This window comes from Haliotis asinina, chromosome 7 (genome assembly GCF_037392515.1).
Source record: "Haliotis asinina isolate JCU_RB_2024 chromosome 7, JCU_Hal_asi_v2, whole genome shotgun sequence".
In the NCBI taxonomy this organism is placed as follows: Eukaryota; Metazoa; Mollusca; class Gastropoda; order Lepetellida; family Haliotidae; genus Haliotis; species Haliotis asinina.
In genome coordinates, this window is record NC_090286.1 from 37939115 (window position 1) to 37949795 (window position 10681).

The 10681-nt window shown below is 41.2% G+C and overlaps 2 protein-coding genes across 2 annotated transcripts in view; both read right to left on the reverse strand.

Moving 5' to 3' along the window:
* Positions 1-576: 576 nt before the first annotated feature.
* LOC137291567 (uncharacterized) lies at positions 577-2240 on the reverse strand. Its single transcript, XM_067822946.1, has one exon. It carries the CDS (start codon positions 2161-2163, stop codon positions 1057-1059), a length of 1107 nt encoding a protein of 368 aa, XP_067679047.1. The 5' UTR covers positions 2164-2240; the 3' UTR covers positions 577-1056.
* A 1586-nt stretch (positions 2241-3826) lies between these two features.
* The window catches only part of LOC137291566 (uncharacterized), a 14249-nt gene continuing 7394 nt past the window's right edge, over positions 3827-10681 (reverse strand). Inside the window, exons 8-12 of the mRNA XM_067822945.1 lie at positions 9427-9569; positions 8524-8666; positions 8029-8116; positions 4446-4605; positions 3827-4030 (exon numbers count right to left, since the gene is read on the reverse strand). Of these exons, the coding sequence (XP_067679046.1) occupies positions 3911-4030; positions 4446-4605; positions 8029-8116; positions 8524-8666; positions 9427-9569 (654 nt within the window). The 3' untranslated portion in view covers positions 3827-3910. The remainder of the gene's footprint in view (positions 4031-4445; positions 4606-8028; positions 8117-8523; positions 8667-9426; positions 9570-10681) is intronic.

The following is a 10681-nucleotide window of genomic DNA, read 5'->3' on the forward strand; positions in this document are numbered from 1 at the left end:
CCAAGGCCACCGCCGTGACGAGCGAACGCCTTAACCACTAGGCTGCACCACCATTCGTACAAACTAATGCGTTAAAATGCTCATTTATTGACAATTCTACTATAGCTGCCATATTGGCCATGTTTGAAATATCAGCTTCACAAAGCTAAAGGTATCTGAGGGGATATCGACAATTTAAGATTGTTGCTAAACGGAGAGCATACCATTACAGATTTGTTCTTGGTTTTCAGTCACAGGAGATAAAAATAAATTACGATTGGAAGTGAGTGAGTTTAGTTTTACGCCGCACTCTGCAATATTCCAGCTATGTGGCGGCCGTCTGTAAATAATCGAGTCTGGACCAGACAATCCAGTGATCAACACCATGAGCATCGATGTGCGCAATTGGAAAGCGATGACATGTGTCAACCAAGTCAGCGAACCAGACCACGCGCCTCTTACGACAACCACAGTCGCCTTGTATGGCAAGCATGGGCTGCTAAAAGCTTATATTCTACCCCTGGATCTTCATGGGTCATTTCGATTGGAAATTCTGTACGATTAACAAAGCTTTTACATTGTACAGATATATTTAAACTTATAGTTTATTCAGTAGGGTGTAGTTGCAGTTGAGAGTCAAGTGTGAAAACATTGTGGAGAGCGTGATTCACCTTGGAACCACACTGAACTGTTTCAGCTTCAAAGAAAGTCAAATTACTCCGTGCTCTGGGCGAATTATGCAGTACGTATATTGTCAATCCAGGCGATTCCAGTAGAGGTTTTACACTAAGTTCCATCGGGTTTCAGTCTAATGTATTAGATGGAAATATAACGGTAAGACACTTGACTATATGTAAATCTCCAGACATACAATGTTAAGGTTGGACACGAATGATAAAACGTCCTGAAGTGCCAGAAAAGATATTCTTATACAAAAACTCACATCACAATGGCGAAATCAGTATCTCCATGTTTTTCTGGATCAATACATTGTGTTGTCGTTGACTCAAACATCGGAATTGTCAAGGTGAAACACATAATACTAGAATCCCCACGCCAAATCTGCTAAAAATGGTGTCAAACGAAAAACGTAACAGCCTTTTTGTTTCCTTTTGAGAAGGTTTCTGTTCCATGCTCTCGAGTGAAACCTTTAGGATCGCGAAGATCTATAAACTCCACCATTTCTGCTGTCACTTTAACGCCTGTGTTGTTCTTGGATGTTCGACCACGTTGTCCTAGGTCGTTGACGTTAGGGAAGAGTCTACCGGGTGATCTGGCGCTCCTTGGCGTGGAAACCGGACTTGAGAAAGTGACAGTTTTGGAAATAGGTAGTCGCCGCGGATCTGAGAATCTGGGCGTGTCTGGTAATGTTGACAGAGACATCATTAGTGATTCCATTGCATTAGCGATGTTGATACCTTCTGATCTAGATCCATTTCGTGGAGATCGGAGCTTTGGGTCATCTCTTGGAGTCTGTAACCTGTCTGATTCCATACCCTTGTGACCCCGGTGGCGGTCGGGATCTCCCACACTCAACTGGGAACGATGAGAATCCTGCTGTTCCCCACTCGTGTGAGAACGATGAGAGTCCAACTGTTCCCCGCTAATGCGAGAACGATGAGAGTCCAGCTGGTCTCCATCCATGTGAGAACGATGAGAGTCCAACTGTTCCCAACCCATATGGGAACGATGAGAGTATAACTGCTCTCCACCCGTGTTAGAACGATGAGAGTCCAACTCCTCTCCACCAAAGTTAGAACGATGTGAGTCAATCTGATCTACATCCGGGTCATCTCTGTCAGGGTTTTCTGGTGTAATAGAACCTCGCGAACGAACATAATGAGGTACGGAATTCGCAGACGACACCACCCTTTGAACTGGTATTGATACTGTACCTTTGGGCTGACTAGACGGGTGATAGCTGAGAGATTTTTTGAATCTTTTGAGTTTTTCAAGATATCTCGTCTGCAACTGACGTAACTCCGAGGCTGCCAGTTTCTGCCATCGTTCGTAGGCCCGGACCTCCTTTTCACACTGTTTACGTAGATCTTCGTGGCGTCGAAGAACTCTTGCACTACGGGTATTCCTTCGCATCGATTCAAAACGAGCGTCATGATTTGTGTCAGAAAATATGTTGGACAGTTTCACCTGACTATGATCCGCTCGGTGTCGATTGTTCGTCATATTTAACCTCAAAACATATACACAAACACCCAACGTATGCTGAGTTTTTCGACAATAGACCTCTGCTTCAACATGACTTTTCTGTTAATGTTATAGGAATGTCGATCATACTTGCCTTGTTCTCCCATGTAGTAATCAATAGATATCCCAATCGGTAGTCTCTAGCAACAATGCAAATGGTCTCTCCCAGAACACACGCTGTAAAGAAGCCACAAACCTATCTGTCCATCAAGCACACAGTAACATTCAAGACCATCGACCCTCCCTCAGCGAGCGTGTAATACAGTTAAAACATTAATCGTCTCCGTGACCGCATGTCGATACGTTCGTGACTATCTCTGTGATCATTCACCTCCGTTCAGCCAATTGTAGATCTTAATACCATAATCTGTAATCCACCAACACTAAGCACTAAGCCCCAATACTAACTCCAAGCTTTTTCTTTTCTTTTCCGCATATGTGTCAATCGTGGACGGAGATTAGTCGCATGGCTGCGCTGGCCGCATTCTGTTTTACTGCTGACCCCATGATGGCCCAGGCGAGCTCTCCGAAACATGTACCCGACAAGAGCGGGGTGGATTTACTGATTTTTGATCAATATGGAAATGTATATGGGCTGAGAAGAGGTATCCTCGTTTGGATGGTTTGGAAACTCATGCGTTCCCTTCAAGAAGCCATGTGAGTCATTCACACTGTAATACTATTACTCAACTGTACGTCGTTAATACAAAGTCTTAAACATCGTGACCTTGAGTGGGTTTTACTAACAATCTCATCCAAATCCTTCGGTCGACAGAGATTGTTTGCTTTCTCTTTACATGATTACTTTAAGGCGTGTGAAGCCTACGACTGGTCTGTCACAATGTATTAATATTGGTTCGGTGATCGCCTATACGACTTAGCAAGGTGATTTGGATTATATATCTTTCAACGGGCAGTTATAAATCTCGGTATTATTGAAATACCACTTTTAATGCGTTCATGTTGTGAGATTATTAATCAGGTGTGACTTGTACAATGGACAGATAATGGGTTATAGATTAAGACATGGCTTGAAGGTATGGTAAAGGATCGGGCACGTTTTGTTCTAGGCATCTGATCCGTAAATGAAAGCATAGAGTGTGCCAGCAAATGGCAAACAACAGTACGTGTTTTTGTGTAAGATTACAGGCCGCTAAAGAATGTGTTTATGTTACCTCCACTGACTTGTATCAAGCCAGAGAGAGAGAGAGAGAGAGAGAGAGAGAGAGAGAGAGCGAGAGGGGTGAGAGAGACAGTGAGAGAGGAAGCGTGTGTGATAGAGACAGAGATGGAGGTGTGTATGAGAGAGGTGCGAGATATAGAGACAGTGAGAAAGATAGAAAGCGAAAGAGAGGTATGAGATAGACAGAGAAGGGTGCGAGAGAGAGGCCTTATGAAGACAAACATAATGGGTTGAAAAGAGGTATCCTCGTTTGGATGGTTTGGAAACTCATGCGTTCCCTTCAAGAAGCCATGTGAGTCATTCACACTGTAATACTATTACTCAACTGTACGTCGTTAATACAAAGTCTTAAACATCGTGACCTTGAGTGGGTTTTATCAGATCAGAATCTGCAATGTTGTGTTTTACGTTGCATATGACCTTTAATATAAAACCTGTTTATAGAATAACACTTATACGTTGTTGCATATACTGATTTAGTGCAGTTTGCTAGACATCTATGTATTTGATCGACACGATAATCATTATGCAGGTTAACCATTGTCATTCTGGAGACTCAATGTCCAGAGTTGCTAGCATTTCCTGTATCTTGTCATCCTCGTGAGTGGCGCTCAAACTCCGCCGGTAGAGATGTCTTGAGTTTGCCTTGGAGAGAAGACACATCTGTGGAAAATACAAATACCACACCATCAACAATTGTAAGTTCGAATATGATGATATGGAGGTGAATTTACTTTTACCAACTTTTACGAAACTGAAAAGTAGCTTGCGAGTGTGTGAATGAACTGTACGCTGTCTTTAGCTATGGCCCATCAATACCACGATCGGGGGACTCCAGAAATGGGCTTTATACATTGTACCAACGTGGGTAATCGAACCCGGATCTTCTGCGTGATAAGCCCACGCTTCCACCGCCAGGCTTAGATAACTTATGATATGACTCAAGGCAATTAATAGGTAGAATCTCACGGATAGACTTAAGACATGCAAAATATACGTAGGTTACGTATACAGCTAATTCTAATTGTTTCCGATTACTGTTGTCATGTATTTCAGTTTGAATATCGGCTGTACTTACATCCCTGCAGTAATACTGGTCCTCTGTGAAGCACACGTGGTACTGACAGCGAAAGTACAGTTTCTTATAACCGGAAAAGGTGAATGTTTCGAAAATCTCGCTGCGCCATGTAGTGACGTCCTTGTTCGAGAAGACGATTTGGGCATCTCTGGGAGAACATCTGGATTCCACATGTCAAACGTTTAATTAAATCCTTTCATGAATCAGAAATTAAAGTCTACTTACAGAGTAGAAGAAATCAGAACACAGTACAAACAAAAGGACAACGCACAGCTATTGTACATTGAATATTGAAACAGCTTCCATTTATGTAGTGATTGAGTAAGTTTAGTTTTACACCGCACTCAACAATATTCCAACTATACGGTACAGTCTGTAAATAATCGACTCTGGACCCGACAATTCATTGATCAACAACATGGACATCGATCCACGCACGGTGCTAATTTAGAGCGATTGGTTTTTTTTAAAATCTCGCCCATGGGCGAAAATCATTTGGCCCATGGGTGAGAATATTTACTTTTACTCAAAATACATCTTTTTTCCATGTTTTGGAGGTTGTAAATGGATGAATGTATGTTCATAAGTATCGTGACACAAATGTCAACTCATTTTGACTTAATTCCATTAATTTAGCGCGATTTAACAAAATCCATTTGGCCCATGGGCGAGAATATTTTACTCAAAATACATCTTTTTTCCATGTTTTGGAGGTTGTGAATGGATGAATGTATGTTCATAAGTATCATGACACAAATTTCAACTCATTTTGACTTAATTCCGTTAATGTAGTGCGATTTAACAAAATCTCACCCATGGGCGAAAACCATTTGGCCCATGGGCGAGAATATTTCCTTTTACTCCAAACACATCTTTTCCAATGTTTGGGGGGATGTAAATGAATGCAAGTGCATTTATGAGTATCATGACAGAAGTTTCCACTCATTTTGACATAATTCCGCAAACTGAGAGCGATTTTAAAAAGTCTCACCCAACATTTTGGCCCATGGGCGAGAAAATTTACTTTCACTCAAAATACATTTTTTCCATGTTTTGCAGGTTGGAAATGAAAGCAAGTATATTTATGAGGTTGTCATGACAGAAATTTCAACTCATTTTGAATTAATTCTGCTAATTTAGTCCGACTTTTAAAAATCTCGCCCATGGGCCAAATGGTTTTCCCTTTACTCCAAATACATCTTTTCCAATGTTTTTGAAGGATGTAAATGAATTAAACTGAGTATCATGGCACAAAATTCAACTCATTTTGACTTAATTTTGCTAATTCACTGCGATTTTTAAAAAATATGCCAGAATAATTACCTTTACTTCAAAATACATCTTTTCCTGTGTTTTGAGGTTGTAAATGAATGAAGATATATTTATAAGTATCATGGCACAAAATTCAACTTATTTTGACTTTATTCCGCTAATTTCAAACAAGTACAAGAATCTACACTTCCACTCAAAATTCATAGTTTTTTTTTATTGTTTTATAGGTTGTAAATGAATGGAAGTGTGTTTATAAGTATCATGACAAAAAAATATGAACTCATTCCGGTTTTAATTCGACTAATCTCGCTCGTGGACGAAAATATTTTCATTTGCTTGTTTTCTTTAAAAATTGCAAACATATGGTATAAATATAGGTCAATTATAATGACAAATAATTTCAGTTTAAATTAGTGGGTTTAGTTTTATGTCGCACTCAGCAATATTCTAGCAATATGGCGGCGGTCTATAGATAATCGACTTTAGACCAGACAATCCAGTGATCAACAGCAGTAGCATCGATCTGCACAACTGGGAACCGATGACATGTGTCAGCCCGGTTAGCGAGTCTGACGACCCGATCCCGTTAGTCGCCTCTTACAAGCATAGTCGCCTTTCATGGCAAGCATTGCTTGCTGAAGCCCTGTTCTACTCCAGATCCTCATAGGTCCTGAACGTAGAGCTATGAAATTGAAGTTATTTGTTGCTGAAGCCCTGTTCTTCTAAAGATCTTCACGGGTCCTGAACGCAGATCTTTACTTCCAGCAGCATATACAGTACACACAGAATACTAAGCCTTGAGGTTTTATGGGGTATTGTCCTATTTGTCAGACCAGAAATAATCTACAATAGGGACAGGTCACTCTCTTGCTTTCTTTACCATTTGTACGAATTAACATGAGCATCGTCCTGTTCCAACGCACACAGTGACTTGGTTTGTTTCCATCGCAACTTCGGCTGCGTTTAACAGTACTTCAGACAGTTTACTGTATCAGTCGAAATCTTACAATGAATGAATGAATGAATTAAGAGCAAGAAGTATTAGTCAATGAATGAAAGAAATAATAAAAGAAATAAGTACATATGTGAATGAATGAACGAATAAATGATACACAACGGTCATCTCTTCCAAAACAAAACTATCGTTATATCACATGTGCTTGTCAAAGTCGCCCTGGTCAAACATAACAATTGTCAGACAGGTTAAAACAACAAACTATCTGGTTGACTGCACAGCTGCCTGTTGACGTAGTATACCCACATCACCTAATTTTCCTGCGAAAGTTTCAATTACATCACCATCCTTAATATAATAAGCACAGAGCACAGAAGGCCGTATATCTGTAACCACTGAACCGTGTCGTCTCACTGTTCCCAAGTTCCCAAGTGGGGGTGTCCTTCTCTACCTTTTCCATTAATCTTTCAAACATCTAACAAGCTCAAAGCATGCAACTTTTAACTAAAATGTGATATACATATCATGTGCTTTTATGTATTATTCAGTTTATACATTATCGTTTTATGATGCATATATGTATGACATGCAGGACAGGTATTGGGTATTTTGTGTTAATTTACCATTTCCATTTTCATAATGCATAAAAAGACACTCATTAATCTATCACTGAGTTTTGTTATTCTTTCACTCCAGCATGGTTGCTAAATCCCCTCTGATCATAGTATATGGACTCTCCCATATCCAATTCACCTAATCCTGAGAAATCAACCAGGCATGACATACCCACATCACCTAAATTAAATTAATTTTCCGTACCTATCGAGTAAAACAATACATAAAATGGGAGGACACCCTAATAACTAATGGCAGTGACCCTTGTAGAGAGTAACCTCACTCTCACAAACCCACAGATGGAGGAGAAGCGGACGTGTTTGTCGGGGATTCTTCTGGCTTTGCTAAATAAATCGTACATAAACATGTGAAATAGTTTGCTTTGATTGTGTAACTACCCACATTGTGACATTGAGACCATCCTGATTTATCGAGTAAAATACGATTGTATAGTTTAGACATGACACTTTTGTCATATTTATCTTCAGTTCAGAGTGTGTGTGCGTGTGCGTGTGCGTGTGCGTGTGCGTGTGCGTGTGCGTGTGCGTGTGTGTGTGTGTGTGTGTGTGTGTGTGTGTGCTGATTGAGAATCAGAACATGACCTTGGAAACCCCCACAACCCAGGTGGATTATGTAAGTGAGGATTTGTTTAAAAAATGAAAGCTCAGTTCTCTACTTTAGCTTAACGTTACTCGGTACCGATACAAAACACACACTGAGCCGCACTATGTGACTACGTACCCGTGTTCGTCTGTGAAGATGACGTTGTGCCTATGGTCCAGAGTCCCTGCAGAGCAGTTGAATGGAGAGATGGCATTCACGCCGAAATCTGAAACCAACAAAGTCTAAACTGAAGCAGATACTGTAAGTATGAACGTGATCTGGTTAAGGTTAATACAGATCCCCTTGGAAGGTATGAGCGTTCAATATTACACCGCACCCGACAATATTCCAGCTATATGGCACAAAACTGAACAATGCAGTGATCAGCAGCATGAGCATTGGTCTACGTAATTGGGATACGATGTGTCAACCAACTAAGCGAGCCTGATCACCCGATCCCGTTAGTCGCCTATTACGACAAGTATGGTTTACTGAAGATCAATTTTAATACGGATCTTCACGAGTACCTTTCGTTGGAAAATAGTGAGCGAGGATTACTGACACGAAAGTGCTTCTTTCTTTAACGCTTCTGAGTTTCGTCATAACTGCATAACTCTGAGTGTCTGGTCATACCCTCCACGTTGTTCAGCTTCAGCTGGAGACGGACTTGCTGGCCCAACGTTGCTACGGTTACAGGCAGGTTGCTGGCGGGGTCGATGACGTCCAGACTCACGGACAACGCGCTCTCCGTAAGAGCTGTAAATTTGTCGGCAGGCCTGGTAACAACAGGAATAATGTGTCAGTGAGGAAACATTTTAATGTATGTATGAATGCATGTATGTGTGTGTGCGTGTGTATGTGTGTGTCTGTGTGTCTGTCTGTGCGTGCAAGTGTGCGTGCGCGCGGGCGGGCGTGGGTATGTATGCATGCATGCACGTATGTTTGCATGGATGTTTTGAGCCTAAATACTCCTGATATGTGAATGCGACAAATACTGAATTTTGAAGAATGCTTCACATCATTCACATAAACGTAATACCGACAACCATTTGTCGCTAGTTTCCGGTCACGTGACATCTAATCACATGTACTACAGACTGTACACATGACTACTGAGAAGTCCTAACGTTTTTGGTTCTCGAGGGTCACCAGCGAAGCACATTGAAGACCGACTGACAGCAGTACGTGTACCCACGCCACTGCCATATATATCACAATGCACATATGCACACATAACGCTTTGTCGAGCAACCAATGTTCCTGTGTTTCGTCGTTGTGACGTCATTAAACAATAGGACGTGACGTCACACGTGCAAGTGTATCATGACTTTACGAAACTCAGGGACGAGGGCACCACAAACATTCACTTTGGTTTCGTGAAACGTCGTATCAGATGCATGCTCTAATAGTCTCTATTTCATGCACGTCATGCAGATATTGTTCAGCATGCACATATCAGAAGTATTTTAGACTCAAAACGTTTTGATTGCCCATCCTACAAATTTCGCTCTTTTCATCTCATGCGTATACACGTACTTGTCAGTTTTCGAGGTGGTATCACTCTCCAAAGTTCTGGCTTTAGTAAAGTCGCACTTCACCTCAAACATGGTTTCATAGGCAGATGAAGTGCCTAGATACTCATTGAATCTGAACTTCCAGGAGTAAGCCTCACTTGACAGCTGCAACATAAATGTAACTTTTTAAAGTTGGTAGGAGGGACAAACTTTTAGCAGATTTCACTTTTTCGAAACTGAATGGTTGATGCGGTCTGCAGTCATCTAAATACGGTTACCTAGAGAATATTCGAAGTTGACCACATGAATGAAGAATTTACTTATGATTACGATTACGTTCTTCGTCGCAGCACAAATTACGTCATTTGAAAATATAAAATATTCACATTCAATAATAGTCACCATGAGTTTATGAATACTGACATGCTGAGGAGCAAAATGGCATCAATGAATGATGACACGATTACACGATGCCAATTTACACTCATCAGAGGGGTACACAAAGTACGCAGTCTAGACTACCAGTTGTCCGACTGGACAGGCGGCTGACTTTGTGTGCTGGCGATTAGGTGCCTGACTCTGAAGGTGCCGGTTCGAAGCTCGGATGGGACTCAACCAAACGAGTACTAGAATTTGTACTTTGCTAAGAAAGTGTAATCCCAAATATTTTTCAACTATTAAAACATGAGTGAGCGAGTGAGTTAGGTTCAATGTCGCACTCAGCAATATTCCAGCTATGTGGCGTCTGTCAGTGAATAATCGACTCTGGACCAGACAATCTAGTGATCAACGGCATCGATCAGCACAGCGAGCCTGGCCACCGATCCTGTTTGTCGACTCTTGTGACAAGCATGGGTTACTGAAGACCCACATCTTCACGCCGGGTTTCCATACCTGTCGGTTGCCTCTTGAAAGAAAACACGATATGTAAAGTATAACGTACAAAATACACAACAATGAGTTCAGGTTACAGTACACAAGGTGAATGCCTCTTACCACAAGCATGGGTTACTGAAGGTCAATATTGTAGCCCGGACCTTCACGAGAATCATTCCTATGATCTCAGTCTTTTAATACATTTACTGCTGATTTGCATTAATGGAAACAAATAAAACGTGTCTTTGATATTGTGAAAAAGCGTTTACGAACATCTAAAATTATCCTTGTTGACATTTGGCATTTTCCATTTTCTGTTGGGATATTGCAGATGGGGTCAACATACAATGCCACGCCCTCGAATGCCACCGTATCACGGTCATAAGACTTATTCAGCGCTA

Bases quoted from the DNA above. Each gene is read 5' to 3' on its own strand.
- LOC137291567 (XM_067822946.1), bottom strand. From the start codon at position 2,163: ATGACGAACAATCGACACCGAGCGGATCATAGTCAGGTGAAACTGTCC.